Below are 22,719 nucleotides of genomic sequence, written 5' to 3'. Positions count from 1 at the left end.
AACTTTTTTGCTGCAAACTTTTCGCTGCGAATACGTGGAAATGCTCTTAGGGCCAAGAGACCGGACAAAATGCCGTAATGGAAAACCAACAAAATAACGCTATTCTCATTAGGTAATCCTCAGGGAGAATTCACAGAATTTAAAGCCTGAAATTGAACATGTTGTTGTTTTATAATTAACTATCAACTGCACTTTTTCACTCTGTCCTCGTGATATTTTAAAATTTAAATCAAAAGCTTCTCGTTTGACAGTATTTAATAGGTAATTAGTTAAATGCCTAATATTCCGCTTTTTGGTGTTTTTCTTTAAAGTGCAATAAAAATACTTAAATTTTAGTTACCAAATCCTTGCAGCTACAAAAACAGCTATGACTTAATTACAAAATGGCCCCAGCTCTTGCTGGAATTCAGACAAAAATCAATGAGATATTGCGGTGCCACCCATAAGACCGCTTGTCTGCATTACTGAGAATAAAGCATTTCCATCCGAACTGAAACCACGAGTAGAATGGCATTCTCAATGACATTTTGGCAAATTCTCAGCTAACCTTTTTGTTGATTATTTTTGTCAGCTTTCCGCTAAGCGCTCTAGAAATTTGCATTGGGAATGCGGTGGAGCAACAAGTTATTCGGTTATTACCAGACAATTCAATTCGCAATCAAAATTCGATAATTTCACAAATGATTTGCAAAACAGGTGCAAAATCTGCATAACTATTCCTATCACCATTTTAACTAAATATCAACGGCAATGAGAGGGCAAATTATGGCTTATTATTGTTCATTTTGTTTATTCAATATCAATGGGTGGCGCAATGGGAGATAGATTTTGTACAAGTTGTCATGGCACAGGGCAGAGTCCTTTCAATAGTTGACCACGAATGTGTTGGGATCAATTACGGTGGCCACCTCCCACGGGTGGACGATTGAGCGTCCAGGAATGCGATTGTAGGCAGCTGCAAAGATGGAAGACAGTCAGTTTTACATGTGTACTACAGGGATAAGGGAATGTGTGCGCCCACTCACCAATTATCTTCTGGATGGCTGTCTGTGCATCCAGCAGCTGTGTGGCAGGTGCTGGCGCGGCGCTGGCAAGGATCAGGCAGACGGCGGCAAATGCCAGGACAACCATCACGAATTTCGACATATTTGTGGTTTTTGGTTTGTGTTTCGGGGTTTAGGCTTGGGACTAAGCTTGATGATGCTCTTTCTTGTGGGTTTGCTGGGAGTCTAATTGGTTCTGCACGAGGCGCCGCAGCTATTTATACTCGAGACAAGAACGGGACGGGATTGGTATGGCATGGGATGAATGAAAGCCTCTCCGCCTAGATATGGTGAGGGAGAGAGGCCAAGACACATACATATGTAGATTAAAAGAGAGAAAGAATGGGAGATGCGCAGCTGTTTATGAATTTAATTTCTTGTTTTGGTTTTGGTCTCGGTCTAACCGAATAATTTGAGTGGCGTCTGAATATCTGACACTCGTATACTTAATCTGAGGAATGTCCGCACTGGAAGCGGCCCAAACGAGTTTCGCAAAAGAAGAAACGATTCTGGATGCTCGGATTGGGGAATTCTAACAGCCCAGGAAAGCCACTCGAACGAAAATAAATAATATTAGCTACCAATTGGCCTGTGAAGTAGTTCTGACCGGGTGGCTCTGATTTGTGTGCGTCTCTCTCTCTCTCTCCCATTGTTTAAATCCCGTGCAGGCACTTAATGTGTACAGCCTGAGTTCAGCTTCCAACTTCCACGAGTAAACATTGCCATCAACTTATTTGCCCAGACTATTTGCTCTGCAGTTGCCATCAACGTTCGAGAGCGTAATATTACCCGATATTTACCAGGCATTTCCCTAGTCGCTACCATCTTGAAGTTGTGCCAAAATATGTTCCTATATTGAAGATATTGAAGCTGCTTTGCATACGATTTGTTTTGTTTTGCGATTATCGCCGGCGACAGTTCATTGTACGACTGCCCTGTTCTACAGACATTCTGGGCATTTCCCCAAAGTGTCACCATACCAACACACTGTCGGCCCAGATGAAAGAGGAGTTTTGATTATTTGTCGGCTTTTGTTTCACTGATTTATAAACAAACCGGTTGGCTTAATTTGTCGCTGCGGTCAGGGGCCAAAAGAAAGTAAAATTTGTATGGTATTCGATTCGAGTTAATTCTATTCTCTGTTTATTCTGTTCTACTCGTTCCATAAATTACGTCAGCTGGAGAATTTCTCGCGTTGCTGCAAAATTGAATTCGAGCCAAAAGATATGCAAATATGTGGGGACCCTTTTGGGAGCATGGCAAGCAGCTGCTCTGCTTCTGTGCAGAATATAATTGGAATTTGCACTTACACAAGGACATGTCTTTCATGTCCTTTCAATCAATAAGACTCATATCAATTCGCACTCTTGTAATGCTAATGTGGCGGGTTGCGGATAAAAGTTGTGGCTCATTTACACATTTGACAGCAGATAGCAGAGAGCAGAGAGCAGATGGTGGTACTTACACTTCCTTCCGAGTGCCGTACCTGGGGAAGACCTCACCCAAGGATTGCGACTGCCAACTGACGACTCCTGCCTGCCTGCCCCCTGGCTGCCAATTGGGTTTGAGAGGGCAGACACATGGCAATCGTTTTGGCGGAAATAACAATCATGAGTGTGCTTGTGTGCCTGTGTGTGTGTGGGTGGGTAATGAGGCAAGCGTTAAGCTTCTTATCGGCAATCTTTATGGGCCTGTCATTTTCCCCCCAATAATTGTAATCTATGACCCCCGTGCTGTGGTGTGCTGTTCCAGCCTAAAGCTAGACAGCCAGCGATTTCATATTAATAATGAACCCCCCTCATGGGAGGAGCTCTGCACTTTTTGTTATATTTTTCTTCTTATTTTGTATATATTTTTTATCAGCACTGCTACTCGTTGAATTTAGGGCCGTGTGCAAATTTGTTTCACTCATAGATGTAGGATACGCTGCGGTATTTATGTATATAAATTAGCTTTTGGGCTTTAAAGATCAAAACAGAAACGCGAGAGAAAAAAGAGAGGGAGAGCGAAAAAGAAATAGAAACAAATGAAGACACTTTGGGGGCGGCAGCTAAGTGGCAGCTAAGCATAAACATGTTACCCCAGGGTTTTTTAAATTATATGACCATAAATTATTATTTGCTGCCTCAGCTTAGCTGCGCACACATACATAGACGTACATATGTATGTAAGTGTTTGCAGTGCACAAAGGAGAAGAGGGAAACGCATGTCGTATGGAGTGTCTGTCAGCCAGTCTGCAAGTTTCGTGTTTGGTTTTCTTAGCTGGAAAAGCCCCGGCAAGCCTTCTTCAACGCATTTTTATTTACTTTGTCATTTAGTCTTCCTTCGCGCTGCGCATGCTTAATGTGCGGCAAAAGGCTTACCAAAGAGTCGTGAGCATCCGCATAAGAATATGATTAATGTCTCATTAATTAGCATAAACATTACCATTAGCATATACTCGTAATTCCCACAGATAAAGAAGTCCTCGGGGCTACTAATTTTAATACTCCAACTTGAATTCCCTGCCACATACGAGTATGTGGATGATACGAGTGAAAACATGTGACACGACAGCCTGCAGTGGAATCGCGCTAATGATAATGAGGCGTAATTAAAAGCTTCGTTAAAGCGCTATTATTGTTAATAATTGTAATTAATAACAATCTTTCGTTCGCAGATTGTGCGCCTGCTGCTGTGAGTGCATGGAACAAATCAATAATAGAAATAAAAGAGTGTGGCAGTGGGAGCTTTCTGGTTGCCACTCTCTAATCTCACCCAAGGGTATGCTTCATCATCATATTTTTGTGGGGCATTTTGATTGTTCCTCTTGGGGCAGGACACACACACACACACACACACGAAACACCCACATCAACAGCCACGTGTCGCATCGGCGGGTGTCTGTAAATTAGATTTATTACCTTGGCTCTAGCGTTCATCGATTCGATTTGATGGATCAGACGTCGGCGGCCCGTCAACTGGTAAATCATATTATGGGGCAGCTAATTTCCATCGCACGTAGAAGCCGTCCAACTGCCAGTTGCCATGGCGGATGCGGCAGGCAGGCACAAACTTCTGTACAGTCAGGATCACAATATCAAAGCCGCTAAGTCGAACATAATCCTTCACGAAATTCATGGCCGGCAAAAAATTGCTAAATGTCGGACCAGCCGAAAGATTATATTTTGCGCAAGGTTATGCACAGGGGCTGAATGCTGAGAGCTTAAGGTTGATGCCTGTGATCTCCTAGACGTGGGAGTGCAGGGAAATCCACGGATTGGTTTCGCTTTGACTTGGAGCACAGCGCAACCAATGCACTCACCTATTTTAAATCTTAGATCAGAACATAAATTCCCAAATTTGTTTGAGTGGAAAGTCCAAAGTCGAAGAAGTATCTTTTGCGATTTTCCCAGCGCCTGTCCCCTGGCAGATACTTAAACGAGTAAAAAGCAGGTCTCTCAGTTGGCTTAGACTTGTCGTTGTGGCATGTGTGGGTGCAAAAGCGTCTCTGGTAAAGCCGTTCAACTGGCAGCATATGCTGCATGTTTGTCTTTGGGATGGCGGCAATTGTTCATAATTAATCATGTCCCGACGGCAGACGCCGCGGGGGAGTGGCATGCACATGTCAGTTGACATGGCCGTGCTTTCTTTCTGTTTATCAGTTTCTCAGTAATTTTCTCAACGTAATGCTTTATTTACCTTGTTACTTATACGTCAATCCGCCATAGTGACACCCCAATGTTGTGCTTCTTGCGTCATAAGCGGTTTGGTTACTTCAATCTCAACCAACATCGTCAGCAGTCTGCCTGCCTGCCCACAGTTGCAATGGCAACCATGGCAAAATCAAAGAGCATCAAGGATTCCGTGACGAGAGACGCGATGCGACAAGATGAGGATGTTTGTTTCAAGTAGGCAAGACGCCTCTGCACGTTCCTCAGCGATGTAATTGTTGACGTAAATCAGGCACAAGCGGAAAATAAGTGAGAAGGAGGACACAAACACATGCTGGCAGGACCTGTTAGCGTTAAAGGCGAAACGCCCCGCTGCGCCCCAATCAGGAGTATGGTGACAGCCAGGAATATTAGACAACATTTCTCTCTCTTGGCGACCGCAGCACAAATTGAAATAAATATTCAACTCAGTGGCCGTCGAAACAGGGCGGAATATAACTCAATGTGAATGGGGCGGTCGGGGCGGTCCCATTATTGAAATATGTGTCAGTGAAAGTCTGTCCGGGAAATTGATTCGAATGGAAATATTTGCATTTGAGCATTGTAAAGGCCATTTGAGGGTCTTAGCAATTGGAAATCTTAAAAGCCATACTAAGTGCCCACCAAAACACCTTTTTACTCTCCGCTCTCCCCTCTCCCCTTTCCCTTTTCCCGGTTGGTGGGGAATTCGTGCAGAACCAGTGTACTCCGGATGGTTTTTGTTGCTTTTATTGGCGAAGTGCGCGGAAACACATTTCTCAAATTAATGTCCAAAACAAAAAAAAATACAGAAAAAAAAGTAAAGCGCAAAACAACAAGAAACATTATGCAAATCACGTTTATTTTTTGTATTCCTGCGCATCCTGCATCTACGTGTTGAAAAGTCAAGGGGCCACGGTTTTTGTTTCAAGACAAGATGAGGGGGATTTTTTTTTGTTTTTGGGTGGTTTGGTGGCCTTGGGTGGGTGTAGGTGCTTTATTGTGCTTTATTCCGGTTTATAGCCAACACACGCGCCAAAATGAAATTTACAGCGAAAATGAAATTTGAAAGTAACTTCCTCCGGTAGGTAGAAAATTATGTTTATTACACTAAATCGCGCTAAAATGTTCGGGCAGGGTCGGGACATCGTAAATATTTAAGTCACACGAAAAAGTTTCCTTAATTTATGCCACTGGAACGAAATTCACACCTTTGTCACTTATTCACTTTCAAATATTTCCTCCCTGGCGCGCAGCTCTTGCGATAGCTTCAGTCGATAGTGTGTGTCGATAATATCGATGGCAGCACCGCCATTCGCTGTATATAAATTTTCAATATGGCTGCGAGAAAAAATATGTACACTGCGCTGACAGCAAATACTAGCCAATCTTGTGGAGAACTTATTGATAAATCAGATTAAATAATAGGTTTAGCGCTGAGACTCCTAACTAGCTAGTAATATCAAATAGAACATCAAAATTGAGGTATATGATTTCAGAGTACGGTATATTTTGAAAATGAGAAGGTATATTTTGGTATATTTCCGAGGGTTGGGCGGTATAATTCCGCGGTCACACTGCCGACGGCATATTGTGTACTGAAAAATTTTCGTGAAAAAATTGTTATTAAACAATTCAAAGAAACAAATAACGCAAAAAAAGACGGAGATACTCTAACGAAGTGCGCGGTGGAAAATCTGCAAACAACAAATAACAAGAAAAAGTTCGACAAAGACCGCCGGTAGTCCGCGCCAAAAAAAAGGCGAAAAGCCCCGGGGTGCACGTACAACAAAAAAAAGAAGAAAGAAAACACGCGCAGAAATGGAGGCAGACATTGCGCCTGTGGTTGCTGCTAATGGCACTGAGGAGACCAGCACGCAGAGTGTAGAGCCGCAGGTGTACCAGGAGCTACACCCACGCACCGAACAGCAACAGAATAAACCGATAGAAGCCTCCGCAGCAACAGTGGTGGGCGAGATTATTGATTACCTGCAAGAGGTAATAGTACAATCGAAAGTGCACTCCACACAACGGCTCTTTCACATCACAATGTTCCATTTTAGGGAGACGACGGTACAGCCGGCCATGGAACAGTCACTGAGGAGGAAGGTGCAACAGCAACAGAGGGGGAAGGTGCAACAGCAACAGAGGGGGAAGGTGCAACAGTACTGGCAGCTAATGCTGTTGCTGCTGCTCAGCCCGAGCCTATGGGGGAGGCAGAATTTTTAGACGATGAAATGCCCGATGTGGATGTGCACAAACTCATTGAGGAGGTGGACAACGCCAACACATCGCCTGCAAAGCCGAGCATCGATACGGCATCAGAAAATCCCGTGGCAGGTGTCGTCGATGCGGAGGAAGATGCTGCTGCCAAAGCCAAATCTTCGAGCGTCGCTGCGGAAGAAGAAGAGACGGATATTGCCGGTGATGGTGGTGCTGATGGGGCTGCCGCTGAAGACAATTTCGAGACAGCGTCCGAGGAGGAGGCCGAACTAATCCTCGGTGACGAGCCCATCGAACTGGCCGAGGGCACTGAGCCTGTGGCCGCTGTCAGGGAGCGCAAGAAGGAGGAGGAAGTGGACGAGAATCAGTGCCGCGTGTGCACCAGCAAGGAGGATCTAGTCAGTCTCTTTAAGAAGACAGTCGACGCCACACCAGCCGACATGCTGGTGGACCTCTGTCCCAACTTGTCCATTGCCGTCAAGGACTTTATGCCGCAGTTCATTTGTGGCACGTGCCTGAACAGTCTCACCATTGCCATACAGTTCCGGAAGCAGCTGGAGACCACGGAGCGAGATCTACGCAAGCGGCTGTCGCGCGGCAAGAACAAGGTGCGTCGCCCCCGCGGGTATGTGGTCATTGATGCGCCCGTTACCGACTCTGCCAGCGATGACGATGAGGACGACGATGTAGAGTTCAAGGTGTCGGATGTGGCGGGCTCCACCAGTGCGGAGAGTGACTCGGCCGACTCGGACATCAGCGAGAAACGCAAACGTCCGCTGGGACGCGGCCGTGGCCGCAAGAAGGCAACGAAGCGTGGCAGTGAGGACAACGAGGAGGAATCTGTCAGTGCACCGAAGAGGAAGGGACATAGCTCTCCTTCGATGTCGAGCGGTCCCTTTGAGTGCAATCAATGCGACCTGACCTTCTCGCGCAAACAGTCGTACGTGCTGCACCGCAAGTCACACGATCCCCGCAGCGTGTTCACCTGCGAAATCTGCGAGAAGACTTTCAAAGTGCAATGGGCCTACAAGACGCACATGGAGCGGCACGCCCAGGAGCGTGCTCACTTCCGTTGCGAACTCTGCACGCAGGTCTTCAAGCTGCGGGCCGAACTGAAGCGCCATATGGCCGTGCGTCACGATGAGCACGGCTTTATCTACGAATGCAAGCGCTGCCAGCGCACCTTCCTCACGCAGCAGCGCCTGCAGCGCCATCAGAGCACCAGCTGCCTGCGCCATGGCCACGAGGAGCACAGCAGTTATCACAACAAGCGCAGATCCACGGATGGCCAGCCCCAAGGAAGGGACCTCTTCAAGTCTGTGGCGCCCCTTACCACCACCTACTGGAGCGACAGCTTCTCGGACTAAACTAAACTCAAACCTCGTTGTGCACCGGGCAGAGCTCGAGCTTGGAAATTTTCGACATGTGCGATGATGTGTGTGTTTCTGTTTCCATCAAACGATTTTAAGTTTATCCTAGATTTAAGTTGAAATTAGTGCAAGCAAATACAACTGCAAATGTGTGTAATGAATGGAACGTACTGTACTGACTTATGTTGAAATTATTGTCTGCAATTTCTCTACCCCTAAGCTGCCATTTATAAGTGGAAGTTTCAGAGGAAAAGCATTTCCTGCCAAATGACTCTGCCAAATGAGAGCTCTGATAGGTTTTTAGGGCATTAAAGAGGATTATTAATTGAAGCACTATGTATGATGTAATGCCTCTTGACTGAGTGCCAGACTGTGCAGCAAAATTGCAGCATTTATTGGCATTTTGAGCTTACTCCAGAGTCAGCCTCAGTCTGCAGCCTGCAGTGCGGCATAAACACAACTTAGCTGCAGTTCATGTTTATAATGTGGCTCTTACAATGAGCATTTAACTGCTGGGATTACAACACCCCCAAACCAGCACACCCTCTGCTGATGCTACTGCTGCTGCTGCTCCGATTCACTCTTGAGGGTTGCTGCTGCCACGGGCAAGTGCCGGCAACAAGAAAACTTTCCTGCAGCCATTTAGATATTTAGTTTGTGGCAAGAACTGTGGAGTTTGTTGCAAAAGTTGCAGTTGCTGGAGGAGGTGGAGGACTGGTTCAACACATGTATTTATTTTCAACGATTATGTACAAAATTATGGTGAAAGGGACGGAAAGGGACTACGAAATCGTGCAAAAACTAATGCCAAGTAAAACTGGTGAACTGCTGGTGCCGTCTCTGCTGCTGGTGCCGTCTCTGCTGCCTCCTCACTGACGTCTCTCTCTCTCGGCTTTGCGGCTCCTTGCTTGCTTCCCTCTTCTCCGTGGCTCATTAGAAGTGATGATAGGAGTGCAGGGAGTGTATGGAGTGGTAGCTGGGCAGGTGGTACGACACCGGGTGATGGGCAATGAGCGGTGCGTGGGAAATGTGCGAGATGAGCGGTGCATGTGAAATTAATGGTGCATGGTGCACCAGAGTCGGTGCGGCGACGTAATGCGCGGATGTCACCAATGGGGCGTGGTAGCCCAGCCCGAGTGACAGGCCACGCTTAGCCTTGACGGAGCCAAGCTCCTCTTGCTGCTGCTGCTGCTGCTGCTCTTCGGCCAGAGGAGCGGGTGCGGCCAGAATGCAGCTGGCGCTGGCTATTAGCAAAAGCAACTGCTTTTTTCCATGGTTTTCCAAGAATTTTCCATTAGCGCGTATTGAGCGAGCGAGCACCAACAAATACAAAGAAGCAAAGTGGGTTTGTTGTGGGAGCGGGCGGGGGTGGGAAAGCGTATTTTAAAATTGCAATTTTCTCATATTTTTCAATAACACTTTGAGCAAGAACTTTCCAGCAAATGAATTGCATTACTTACAGCGAAATTCATGATTAATGGACTGGACTCGCAAGGGGCACACGGATAATGAACACTGGGGCAATGGGGACACTGATTCGACGCAGTTCGCTTCAACTAACTTCGCTGGCAGTCAGAACTGATGTATTTATACGATTTGTGCGTTGAAACTCACTCAAAACTGAACCAAAATGCGCTCATTAGACCAAAAACTGCGAGAATTTGGACCTCAAACTAAAAACATTGACGAGAAAAATACACATATTGAGATATCGCCATGCCCCCACATCGAACCAAAAATGCACAAACAAGTTGCAGCAGCAGCAACAGTCTATGCCACAACAAACAGAGAGTGTGTGTGTGTGTGTGTGTGTGTGAATGAGTGCGTATCTGTATCAGAGTCTGACCATCTGACAGCATCGGAGCATGAGCAGTTTCTTGTTTATTTATTTACCATAATTCAGTAAATTATTTGGAGTAACGCACAAGCTCAAGTCGCTCAGTCACGAGTGTGGCTGGGCCATAAATTACCAGAAGCTTAAATGGCTAATCGACACTAAGTTCTTCTCGGTAAATGCATCAATTAAATGCGAATCAAAATTCAAAGGGGGCATCAGTTTATTGCATTCAACCCTCTTGTGTAATTATCACTGCTCCTGACTGCCTGTTAGTTTCTCTTGTGCCAAAGGCTGATATTTGAATAACAATGCCCCCTCGAAGGCCAATCTCCCACAGGCCGAGCATGGACGATTCGTTTATCTTTGCTAATTGGAATTGGGCCTGCCAAATGGCAGCTGACAAGTAGCCATCCATCGCACGATGATATCCATACGAGTACGAGTACAAGTATCTCTGTACACATATTAACAACCAACAGCGTTTAAGTGATAGTTCTGGCCTTTAAGTGCCTTGGCAATGCGTGTACTTATGCCTTTTTAATGGTCAAGTGCAGATAGAGGGAGCAGGAGAGCAATTGGCCCCATGCGGGAGTAACTTGAATGGACGGATGCCGCATTGCCAGTAAAATGCTGACATAAAAAAACACCCACACTTCATGCACACCACACACATGAGGGACTTGGGGGAACGGTGCTCGGCGTTAATTAACGGCATACGGAAATACGGTAAAAACCAAAACAAAAACAAAAACAGCAGCAGCCTGGAAGCTCCTCTTTGGTGTTTAACTACAGTTTGTCTGTTGATGGCGCCATTTTGTTTTGCTTTCGCTTACTCTCTCTCTCTCTCTCCCTGTGTGTGGGTGTGTGTGTGACACCTGTTTGTGGGTATCTATGCAATTTGCCAGATGTGCACAGAGGACCCACCAGGCAAGGACATCATGAAAAACCCTCTAATGAAAGGCGACGGAAAACGGCAAACAGCAGCAAACAAGATACGGGAGGACGAGTCTATCGTACGCATACGTAATCTCAGAGGAGGCGTTGGTAAGACTCTGTAGCTTCAAGTGAATCAGGAACAGGACCTTTTCGTAGAACAAAGTAATAAGGATGCTCGTTAGACGGGGCTGATGGAGGGAAATGAATCTCGTGCAGCTCTCCCATACATTCGCGCTATAAAGCACACATTTTTCCGCTTTTATATCAGTTGGTGGAGGGAGCGCTTCTTTGTAGCTGCAACAAATTGAATTGGCTGCTCGCTCGCTGATCTGACCTTCCCGCCTTTCTGTTTGATGGCCATTACATTTTGATGGAATGTCCAATCGTAAAGAATAATTACCCGCCACAGTTGTGGTCGCAAAATGTTTGACAAAATCGAATGGCCAATCCATCAGCATCAAAAACGCTGACAGGCAACAAATGGACAGTCCCAGCTGGCCCAACTGGAGCAAGCACAGAGCCACCAGAGCCACCAGACGCCACGCAGCTAAGTCAAAAATTATGCATACCCGATGAGGCAATGCTGCCTGTCTGTCTGTTTGTCTGTCGACTGGCACCAGGGGGAGCGGGGTGTGGTCGTAGATTGCGAAACTGGCCACGAACAGGATTCAGATTCTGAATCAGATTCAGATTCCAAATTCGATTTTGTGGCCCATTAGCCAAATGCAACACCTTCGACGATGTGTGGACATGCTGACTTTGATTTGCACCACTCACATGGCCGAGTGTCATATGCAAAGCGCGTCAAGTGAGTGCCACTCACACACGTACTGGTAAGTATTGGTTGCTGGTATTGCCAATTAATTTCTTGGCTACGCCCAGGCAGCAATAAGACATTTGCAACACAAAAACTCGAACTCGTGCCATTAATTATGTTGCAGTTGCCGTTGCAGTTGCCATCTATTTACTGGTCAAATAGGAAAGGTCAGGCAGGATACTCCGATATACATTTCACGTTGCATACCTTTTGCCAAACACGCAACCGAAATTCAGTTGTTTTCGATACGGGGGCATTGTGGGTGCTGCTTTGTGTGTGACCAGCTATAAGCTCCATTGGTACGCATGTGTATGTGTTGTCTTTATACGCTGTTGAGTTTTGGAGGGGATCTCTGGGACAGGCAGGCAGCTTTGGGCTTTGGTTTGTTCAATTTCTTGCCCGTGCAATGTTAATAGGCCTGCACATTGACTAATTGGGTAGCCAACAGGAATGACAATGATTTAACTGGAATAATAAAGCACATGAAATGGTTGTTTTCAGCATGAATAACCACAAGTTGGATGCCATAGATTACAGCGGCAGCACAATGCAGATAACAAGCAACATGCTGCAGTCGCAGTCGAATCTGCAGCAGGCGTTGCCCTTCAATTCCACCATACTGAGGGACTACAAGATAACCGAAGGCGAGATTGCGGACTTTGTCAAGCTGATGCACGAGTTCCAGCGGAACAACCAATCCTTGCTTCACGACGAATGCTCGGGCTACTGCCAGGGTGAAATCTACAACTGGCTGAAGGCCTACAACAGCATTCATGGCTATGTCTCGCTAATGGTAAGTAACCCCATGCCCAACCCCATCCGCAACTCCGAGCAACAAAAAACAAGACTAATGATCAAACCATAGAAGCAATGGTAAATGGTAAAGGGTTCTAGGCTTGGCCTTATCGCCATGGAAATCCACGAAATGGAACTCGGTAAACTGTCCCACCGACCCACCCATCCATCAGTCAGCTGCTGATGAATCTTTTCGGCTCCAACACCTTTGAACTTTTGACTCGTTATTGTGCTGCTCGGATGAATAAGAGTAATTCGTTTTGCCACAATTCAGAAATCATTGCCATTTAGTCAGTCAGTCAGTCAGTCAGTCAGTCAGTCAGGTCAGTCTATGAGCCTTTTGTTTCTTCTGTGGGTCTGTCTCTCTTTCCCTTTTGAATGGAATGTGAATTACATTTTGTTGTGGCTTAGAACTAGAGATTAAAATCCGTAGTTGAAAAGCAATTCGTTCATTGTGTGGCAAGGATTAGCACACACACACACATTTCCATACATATTTCATAGGAAAACCCTCAACAAGATCAACTTTTTAATGAGTTTACATGCAGTTTTAATTTGTTTTGCGAGCACAATTACAGAGTAATGAAATTGTGGCAAGAATTTATAAGCCAACAAAACTGGACAACAGAAAATAATTTTGCATCAGTTTTTGGCATAATTTTCCATTACCATGGCTTAGAATAATGAAAGCTTATTCGATGGAGCATTCAAGCTGAAACTTAGGTGAAAATTTCGTACATAACGTGAATAATATGAATAAAACATTTCCGCTCTGAAGGAGCGTTGAGTGCGGACTCTGTCCGAGTGTCATTTAAAGCTTGGCAGAATGTGGACTGGTGATTGTGGTTTGCCCTGCTCACTCATCCTTATAACTGATTCAACCCTTTGTTGTTGTTTGTTTTTGTTTTCCCACACACACACTCAGATTTGCATTTTCGGCACAATAGCAAACATCTTGAACATAATGGTATTGACCCGTAAGGAAATGGCCAAGGCGCCCATCAACAACATACTGAAATGGTTAGCTGTGGCAGATATGTTTGTGATGCTGGAATATATACCCTACACATCGTATCAGTACATCTACATGGAGCCGGGTAAGTGGGGGAGTTGGAGAGCCACCTCCCACCTGCTTCTGTCTTAATTACCTTTCGTTTTGCAGGTGAAAAGGATCTGAGCTATGGCTGGGCTGTTTTCCTTCTGGTGCATATGCATTTCACACAGATTTTGCACACAATTTCCATAGGTCTTACCGTGACATTGGCCGTGTGGCGCTATGTGGCTATCAGGTGAGTGGACGTACGTCCATTGTGATTAGTCCAGAAGCATGCGAAACTCGACCTTTTGGCTATTATCATTCATTTGGGATAAAGGCAGCCGTAGCAGCAGCAGCATCATCCATCTCCTCTAACCTGAACCCACATCGATACATATCAAGTTTTGAGTAGACATCATAGACATTTCCCAGACTGTCTTATTTGATTAACATGGCAGCAATATGTCGGTTTCTGTTCTTCTTCCCCCCCGTCTTTCGTTTTATAGCCAAATGTTACCATCTATCTTCCACAGACATCCAAATGGGAGCTGTGCCAATTTTCTGCTCGCACATTCCAGAGAGGCCATCCTATTCCCGTTCATCATCTCGCCGATACTCTGTCTGCCCACGTACTTTGTGTTTCAGGTGCGCGAGACGCACGACGTGGACACTGTCGATCACGAGGCCCTCTATCATACGTACTTTGATGCGGACTCGGTGCTCTACAGGTTCAATTTCTGGATACATTCGGTGATCATTAAGCTGCTGCCGTGCATTGCCCTCACCGTCATCAGTGTGGTGCTCATGAATGTCCTGTGCGAGGCGTCACGTCGCCGCCTCATGCTGAAGGACTACGCCAATGCCAACAAGTACGCCGTACAGCTCTGCCTCAACGACACCAAGTCCAGGAGGTGGGTACATCATGGTTGCTTTTACATACTCGTGGTTCCGTCTCAATCTATTCTCTGTTAAGGCCACCGCGTTGCGACCGTCGCAACGATCGGACGACTCTCCTTTTGGTGGGCGTGCTGGTACTCTTTCTGGTCACCGAGTTTCCGCAGGGTCTGCTGGGGCTCTTGTCTGGGATGATGGACAAGTGTTTCTTTGCCCACTGCTATCCTCCCTTTGGCGAGCTAATGGATCTCCTGGCCCTAATCAATGCTGCAGTGGGTTTCGTCCTCTACGGCCTGATGTCGAAGCAGTTCCGCACCACCTTCCGATCGCTGTTCTTCAAGCAACACTTTGGCAGCACAGAGATGACCCGCCTGACACGCGTCACCACCACCTGCGTCTAAGGAGTAGCAGCTGGCAGGTCCGCCTGGATTTGTGGCATCTCAAAGATGCCGCTGAAAGGTGTCTCTAAACTATAAACTTTCTAAAAGTGGTCTAAGCTGTGTTATACGCTGGAAGTTGATAGATGTTTCGATCGGTTAATTGATTGACTCGCGCGACATGTGATTTGGCTGTTGGCTGTTTGAAGCAAGTGCCATTTCCCTTACCATTTAGCTGCTGATAAAAGTTATTGGATTATTGGATTTAAGATTAAATATTAAACATTAAAGAAATGCTTAAATAACCTATCCATATTTGATGTTTCAGAATGTTATGGATGTCGTTTCATTTAGGCTAAGCTTATTAAATGTAAATGTACAATTTATTCCAGTCTTTCGTATACTCTATGCCTAAGAGATCTAAAGCAACATCTGTGTGTGTTTGGATATGTAACTATAGCTGTGACCAAAGCTGAAGCCGCATGCCAGTCGGGGACAAGAGACTCGAAGAGCCCACGCGTTTACATTGCCCCCTCTTGGCATGTGGCATTAGGTTTATTCCATCTATCGATCTATTTATTCGCTTCAGACTTGCGGTTACAATTTACTCTCTAATATTAAGTACACACACACATACATACATACACTTTACCGATGCATTTTACGAGTGTCGAACTATTTCTATTTAATTGTAAGCACGTTCAAATAAATGTTTGATGTGAGTTAAGCATCTTTGATGTCAATAAGAGTACTGCATGTTCTCTTTCATTCGGGATTATGACAGTCGCTTGTGGCTGTGTTTAATCGCTTTCCGCTTCAGTTCTGGCTGACAACGGCATTCACCTCCAGGGGCAGCTCTTCTGCTGCCGCTCCCACCGCAGTCTCCTCCGAGTCAGCGGCATCGAGTTGCAGCATTCCATTCGCATGATTGGAGATACGCAGCAGGGACTTGAGTTTCGTGGCCTGGAACTTGTACTGTGCGAGAAAGCGAGAATGTTAAAGCGTTTAAAGAGCGATTCCATGCGGTTTGCAATTGTACTGGTGGTGGAATTTTGGTGTGCTGCAGCCAATTGCTATTCGCGTGCCGCAGCATATAGCCACTGGGTGTGGTGGTAGGCGTCACGACTTACTTCCGTGGGCAGCATTAGGTCCTGGGCCTGGCTTAGGAATCGATTGTACTGCTCCGCGGCCAAAGTCAGGCGTCCGGTTTCGTAGCAGAAGAGGGCAAAGTTCAGGAATACCAAAGGATTACGTGCGGCACTCTGCGGCTGCCCAGTGGCCATGTTGCTGGACCGTTCAAGGGCCACAAAAGCGTTGTCCACATCGTCCAGTTTGCGCAGACAGACTGTGGAGGGGAATTACGAATGGGTATGGGTGGAGATCATCTTCGCTGGGGGTCCTACTTACGGCCCAACAGCATGTAGCACTCGGCATTGTCCTTGCGCAAGTTTATGGCTGCGGCCAGCGTGTGAAAAGCGCTGGCATATTGTTCCGCTGCGTCCGAGAAGGGAAAACAAATGCCCAGCTTTTCAATTACAAACTCAACAGGAAGGGGGCATGGCAAGGGCAACAAACAATGTGATGGGTGGTCCCCAGTTAGAATTTTGGTTGAATGTATGAAAAAGTATGAAAAATGCCCCCTGCTGCATACAGCGAGACTGCCTCAAGTGTGCCACAGCACAGTTATTGTTGCCATTGTCCGGCTTTGGCCTAGACCAGCTTCCTATTAATTAGCACTCAATGCCCAGTGGCACGGGCTTGTCCTGAACCTGCGACAACAAAGGCCAAAACTCTGTTGATTTGTGAAACAATGGAATTGTGCTCGAATTTCGTTTGGTTTTGCCTTTGCATATTCCCTGCAAGAATGCATTTTCCAATTGTGCGAAATACGACTGTCGGGGTTCATGGAATGGAATGCAAGGACAACTTGTTAAGCCTGCACTTTGAAGACTAATTTTAAATGAACTTAGGGCCTTGGGCCAGAGACCAGAGACCAGAGACCAGAGAGAGATCTATTATAATCAATGCTCAATGAATTTTCATTGGGTAAACAAAGAGGCTTAGCCGCGACAACTCACAGGCTATGTAGATGAGACTCAAGTTGTAGAGAGCATTGTAATTGAGCGGCGAAAGCCAGACGGATTTGCGCAGCGATGAAACGGCCTGGAAAGTACATAGATTAAATATGCAAAATTCAATCAGAATGAAGTGTGATTCGGATGCGACCGCCACTCCTACCGCAATGAATTTTTGCTTCTTGAAGAAGCACAAACCAATGTTGTTCCAGAGTTCGGCAATTTCCGGCTCGGCGTTTGCGATTTGGCTGTACTTGCCCAAGGCGCCATCGACATCGTTGCGGGACTGTCAAAAAGAATTCGAATTAAGTGGGTGGAGATGGAGTTGGAGCTGCCTGCCTACCACAATTGTGTGTGCTTTACCTGAAGTATGGCGCCAAAGGCTAGCAGGCCCTTGGGCGAGCATTTCCGTTCAATGTTGACGACTTCCGCCAAGCGATCGTAGGCCTTTTGGGTCTCATTGATTTTTAAATACAAAACGCTGATTTCAATCAACACCTCGGCATTCTCCGGCGTCAAACTGAAATCAAATGGTGGATTAGGAACCACAGCAGATGTCATTAGCAGCGCAAACGGACGCGGCTACGGATACGGGATACGCACTGCAAACAGTTCTCGAGCACATCGATGGCTTGCTGGTATTGCTTGTCCTTGCGATAGAGCTCAGCCAGCCGGACGTGGCTCTCCAGCTTCTTGCCCGTTTGTACGGCCAGCTCGAAATATGCACGCGCCTCGTCCTGCTGCTTCTTGGCCAGCTCCAGTTGGGTCTGTGTGGTCGCCGCACGGTACAGCAGCTCGCCCAGATAGTGATAGATTTCGTGGTCTTTGCGGGGACTGCGCTGCTCGGCCTCGCGGAACACGTCAAGCGATTGACTAAAGCGACCCATCACGTACCTTGGGTGGGGAAAATGGTTGGAGTATGAGTGGACAACAGATTAGTGCGCTTGGTGTGGGATAATTGACTTACAGCGTCCGTCCGATTTCCTTGTACGTCTCGATGTTCTGCGGATTTAACTCCAGGGACCTTTGCAGGTGTCGCAGCGCCTCGATGTGGTTGCCCTCTTCGCGGTCAATTAGGCCCTGGCAATGGCGATTGGCAGGGGCAATCAATTAGAAAAAATACTCTGCATTAGCGCCTCAACTTACCAGGACAAAGTGCAGATACTCGGCATTCAGATGTCGATTCAGCTCACGTTCGATGAGACGGCGGCAGCGGCCAAACTCGTGCCGCGTAAAGTAAATGTGGAGCAGCCAATCAATGTTTGCATCGCTGGGCATTGTGGGAGCTGTTCCCCAAACCAAAGCATACGTAAATCTGCACTTTTTGTATAGCGAATAAAAAAGGAAGGAACCAACCTGGACGCACCACCTCCAAGCTGGGCAATTCGATGATTCTGCCGTTGCAATTGATCTGCTCCGAGCCGGCTTCGTACATGGATAGCTTTATTTTTCTTGTTTTATTGGATTTTCTCTTCAAACGGAAAAGTTTTCGGTCACCGATAATTCGAGTTTTTTGTTTTGACTGTGGCTAGTGGCTGGGCGTTGCCATGGCGTCTGAATAGTTGCTGGGGAGGTTCTCGTCCGATTGCCTTTGGATTGCCAATGTCGACCCACTAGCAAAAGAAATTAACTTGTTAACTGGATTAATGCACGCTGGCCAAGAAATGGACAGTCCGCCAAACACGGGCCTGTGCAAATTCCATGCCTTGTGTTTTTAATTAGCGTTGACAAAAACGTCGAATGAGTTTTGGAAGCCAATCGAAGTGCAATAAAAACAAACTATAAATTCACTGGGCGAGGTAAATAATTGCCAGGCCAACGTTAAGAGCCAGATTCCAAAACTCCTCCTCTTCGGTGTCGTCAACAAGTTTCCATGCACCACGCGGCGGTGTGTCGTGTCAGATGGCAGCCCAGCTTTTTTGTTGTCCAAGATCCCGACTCTGACACCGCCTGATATACCAATTTAATTCACACCGACAAAAGTGGCAAATCGATTTTTCTTGCGTTCGATTTGATTCCTTTTGCGGTTGCCAGTATCCGTGTTAAACATGTGATCGTGATCCACATTTCAATTTCTTGCCTGTCCATAAGCAGCACAAATTCAAAAGCAATTAATGCACCAAATATCGTACAAGATCACCGAGAATAGCATGATGGCGGCGATTACCTCAAAGCGTTTCCAAAGCGCTGAATTAACACGCGAAATAACATTTTACAAAATAAGAAAACATTGCAAAACAGACGCGCAGCAAAATGGATTCCCAAGCAAAAGAGGGAGAGCAAAACATCTACACTTCTACTTCTTTCTTCCTCTCTTTGTGCATTTGCTGATTTGCGCTGCTCTGCTCCTCTCTTCCAACACATGCCAAACCATGAGCTAGCTTTCCCTTTCTCACCATTCACCGTTGCATTAACAAGTAGTCACTCACCAAACACACAAACGTACGCTCTCCCGGTGTAGGAGAGGGAGCCGAAGGAGAGAAGAAGGAGAGAAGAAGAATGTTCTAGAAACCAAGCCACCTACGCATTCACATTGGCGCCGCTCTCACACTTTAAATTTCGGCAATTATTTAAATGCTAGGAGGCTTAGTTTTAGTCTGTTTAGCCCCTTCCCACTCTTCCACCAGATGCATACATAAACATGTATGTATGTACATACATACATATGTACCAACCCAGGGTCACAGCATATTCCCCTTAGTGCCATTCACCGTTGCATTATCAACCAAATGCATAAACTTTCGCTCTCTTCGAGTAGGAGAGGGAGAAGAAGGAGAGCGTGAAATGTTCTAGAAACCAAGCCACCTACGCATTCACATTGGCGCCGCTCTCACACTTACAATTTTTCGGTCGGACGAAGCACGCGGTTTTAAGTTAGCTCCGCGTTCGCGTCGCGAAAATCGGGAAAAGGATGGAAAATCCTACGGGAAAATTGTCGCGAATTCAATGAAGTGCAGTGTAGCAAGCAGTAAAGTGGTGCAATGAAAATTTCGAGAAAAAGTTCCTGATTCAGAAAGGCGGAAGGCGGCAAAATGGCATACAAAAGGCAGATCGGCAGAGGAAAAATGTGGCAATAAGTGAAAGTGAAAAGTGTATTGTACCAAATGTGATCTCTGGCAAAGTGTGTTCTTGTGGTTCCTGTGTGCAAAAAATCGGCGCAAAGTTGTGTCTCTGTCCCACTCCAATACTCAGTGAGAAGAAGAGGAGATAAGCAAGTAGAAGGGAGCGAGTGCAGCGTGTCGACGCTCTCTCGTACCAAGTGTCTCTCATGGTGGCGCCCGTCGTCAAATGGCATACAAAAGGCAGATCGGCAGAGGAAATATGTGGCAATAAGTGAAAGTGAAAAGTGTATTGTACCAAATTTGATCTGTGGCAAAGTGTGTTCTTGTGGTTCCTCTGTCCCACTCCAATACTCAGTGAGAAGAAGAGGAGATAAGTAATAAGAAGGGAGCGAGTGCAGCGTGTCGACGCTCTCTCGTACCAAGTGTCTCTTATGGTGGCCCCCGTCGTCAAATGGCATACAAAAGGCAGAGCGGCAGAGGAAAAATGTGGCAATGAGTGAAAGTGAAGTGTTAAAGGTGAAGTGATAAAAGTGAAGTGATATACATAAGTGAATTACGCATTTGATGTACAATGTAAACATGATCCCTGAAGAATCAGAGGAATAAGCAATAAGAAAGGAGCTAGAGTAGCGTGTCGACGCTCTCTGTGCTCAGTGGCAGGCGGCAAAGTGGCAAATACAAAAGGCAAAGCGGCAAAGGCAAAATAAGGAAATAAGTGAAAGTGAAGTGTTTAAAGTGTATTGTGCATGCAAATGTGCATGGGCAAAATTCCGTCAAAATTGTTCCCCGTCCCCTGTCCAATACCCAACGTGAATAAGAGGAGAAAGGCAATAAGAAAGGAGCGAGTGTAAAGTGCCCGTGCGATTCGTATTCGTTTCGTAATTTCGAAAATCGTCGCTCGGTTTCGCAGTCTCACGAACCCGTCGTCATATCGTGTTTGAGAGGAGAAGAGATTTTTGCTGGCTAAAAAGCTTAAAAGGTAAGAGATCAGCAACCTTTACTATTTTTAATATATTATATTATTATTATAATCATTATGGGTGGAGACCCCAGATGGGGCTTGTTATTGTCCAAGTTCCCGGCTCTGAGACCGCATAATAACTCAATTTAATTCACACCGATAAAAGTGGCAAATGGTTATTTCAAGCGTTCGACTCGATTCCTTTTGTGGTTGCCAGTATCAGTGTTACACATGAGATCGTGTTCCACATTTCAATTGCTTACCTTGCTAAAACCAGCGCAAATTCAAAAGCAACTAATGCACCAAATATCGTAGAAGATTCATGATATCATCGCGCTCATTTTTGAATTTTGATTATTCTATTTTTCGCGGTAAGCCTAGAGATGATGCTAAAATATTCATTTGCGCAGCAAAATATATCGATATATATTTCGGTTCATGTATTTTCTGCAGCGAACGAACCGGAATTATTTATTGCACGCTAAATTCAAATTAAACGTTAAATTTCTCGATTAACAGCACTCTATTCTGGTGTCATTTGATTGTGTCTCGAATTGATAAGTTTGGGCCATAATATTATATGTATTTATTTTATAACTCGTGCCACTTAATTTGAACTTCGCGCCTACATAGAAATCGATGTTTTAGCGATGACAAAAATACTTATCGAAGGCTTCCTCAGAACGATACATTGTAAAATACATATTGGAAATGTAAAACTTAAGTGTCGCCATCTGTATATTTTGTGACTGAGGTCTGATTTAACCGATAGGTGTCTCTTTGTTATCATGAGCCGATCAATGTGTCGTACAGATGGCGCTTTAAGTTGGCTGTTGCTGATCGATGTGTCGTACAGGTGGCGCTTTAGGTTGGCTGTTTGTGTGACGATGCATTTTCCGCCGAGGGTTTCTGAGACAGCCGCACGGATGATGTATTAATTTCAAAATCTCTTCTGTTAGCCATGGAATCTACTTGGCATGTCATAACTATTTCTGCCTTGGTTTCCCGCACTCCTGTGATGCATCAGTTCGAAATGAGACACGAATAGTTTTTACCAAAAAACAACAAAGGGCGAGTGGCCAGGGAGAAGGTCAAATGCTCTTTTATGCTTAATTAAATTTCCATTTGTCTTCTTCGTTGGGTATCTACGACTGTCCGGGTGGCTGGGGCATATGGTGGGGCAGCCTAATTCAATTATTTTACCACTGTAAATATGATTTACACCCGACGACACTTTAGCTTGGTACGCCCTTGGGTGGGTGGGTCGCTGGCTACGCACATTTGTGCGGCTAAGGGTCATAAAAAAGCGACTTATACAGACATTCAGCATTCAGGATTTGGAGCAGAGTCAGAGGCTGTCGCGGAGCCATTCATGTGAGCTGCAAGTGCCGCAGCTCACGTTTGCTTCTGTGGGAGCCGCTCGTAACTCAGTGGAGAGGCGCTACTCCCAAGGCGTATGGCGAGCAGGAGGAGTCGGGGCCAAGTCGTAAAGTAACAGCAAAGATTTGTATGTCCGGGCAACAAACACAAATCCGCGTACGCGTCTGGCACCCAATGTGGCCTTGGTTTCATGTCTTTCCCTGCCAGCTCCCTGCCCGCTGCTTAATTTATGCATTGCCAGG

General features: G+C 45.9%; 5 protein-coding genes across 7 annotated transcripts in view; 2 read left to right on the top strand and 3 right to left on the bottom strand.

The window, feature by feature from the left end:
* Positions 1 to 15,393, top strand: part of LOC117890849 (sex peptide receptor) — a 28,201-nt gene extending 12,808 nt beyond the window's left edge. The window contains exons 2-6 of one of the 3 annotated variants that reach the window (XM_034795935.1): positions 12,399 to 12,690; positions 13,618 to 13,789; positions 13,855 to 13,981; positions 14,235 to 14,639; positions 14,702 to 15,393. In XM_034795935.1, the coding sequence (XP_034651826.1) occupies positions 12,400 to 12,690; positions 13,618 to 13,789; positions 13,855 to 13,981; positions 14,235 to 14,639; positions 14,702 to 15,023 (1,317 nt within the window). In that variant the 5' untranslated portion in view covers position 12,399 and the 3' untranslated portion in view covers positions 15,024 to 15,393. The remainder of the gene's footprint in view (positions 1 to 12,398; positions 12,691 to 13,617; positions 13,790 to 13,854; positions 13,982 to 14,234; positions 14,640 to 14,701) is intronic. The other 2 variants (XM_034795934.1, XM_034795936.1) reach the window with 2 other exon arrangements.
* On the bottom strand, positions 764 to 1,231 carry LOC117890850. Its single transcript, XM_034795937.1, has 2 exons — positions 1,026 to 1,231; positions 764 to 955 (listed from the first exon to the last, which is right to left on the bottom strand). The coding sequence occupies exons 1-2, from the start codon at positions 1,144 to 1,146 to the stop codon at positions 864 to 866; spliced, it is 213 nt and encodes a 70-aa protein (XP_034651828.1). The 5' UTR covers positions 1,147 to 1,231; the 3' UTR covers positions 764 to 863.
* On the top strand, positions 6,280 to 8,470 carry LOC117890847 (uncharacterized zinc finger protein CG2678). The gene is made up of 2 exons (XM_034795931.1): positions 6,280 to 6,712; positions 6,778 to 8,470. The coding sequence occupies exons 1-2, from the start codon at positions 6,536 to 6,538 to the stop codon at positions 8,302 to 8,304; spliced, it is 1,704 nt and encodes a 567-aa protein (XP_034651822.1). The 5' UTR covers positions 6,280 to 6,535; the 3' UTR covers positions 8,305 to 8,470.
* Positions 9,052 to 9,779, bottom strand: LOC117889709. Its single transcript, XM_034794129.1, has 2 exons — positions 9,768 to 9,779; positions 9,052 to 9,567 (listed from the first exon to the last, which is right to left on the bottom strand). Exons 1-2 carry the CDS (start codon positions 9,777 to 9,779, stop codon positions 9,241 to 9,243), a joined length of 339 nt encoding a protein of 112 aa, XP_034650020.1. The 3' UTR covers positions 9,052 to 9,240.
* Positions 15,394 to 15,721: 328 nt separating the features above from the next.
* LOC117890848 (Bardet-Biedl syndrome 4 protein homolog) lies at positions 15,722 to 18,668 on the bottom strand. The gene is made up of 10 exons (XM_034795932.1): positions 18,431 to 18,668; positions 18,221 to 18,360; positions 18,042 to 18,154; positions 17,678 to 17,968; positions 17,438 to 17,594; positions 17,238 to 17,360; positions 17,078 to 17,162; positions 16,407 to 16,493; positions 16,130 to 16,344; positions 15,722 to 15,974 (listed from the first exon to the last, which is right to left on the bottom strand). The coding sequence occupies exons 1-10, from the start codon at positions 18,507 to 18,509 to the stop codon at positions 15,816 to 15,818; spliced, it is 1,449 nt and encodes a 482-aa protein (XP_034651823.1). The 5' UTR covers positions 18,510 to 18,668; the 3' UTR covers positions 15,722 to 15,815.
* Between the last annotated feature and the right edge of the window lie 4,051 nt (positions 18,669 to 22,719).

Source organism: Drosophila subobscura, chromosome E (assembly GCF_008121235.1).
Source record: "Drosophila subobscura isolate 14011-0131.10 chromosome E, UCBerk_Dsub_1.0, whole genome shotgun sequence".
In the NCBI taxonomy this organism is placed as follows: Eukaryota; Metazoa; Arthropoda; class Insecta; order Diptera; family Drosophilidae; genus Drosophila; species Drosophila subobscura.
Note: the sequence above shows the minus strand (reverse complement) of the source record. Positions and strands in the feature narration are given on the sequence as shown.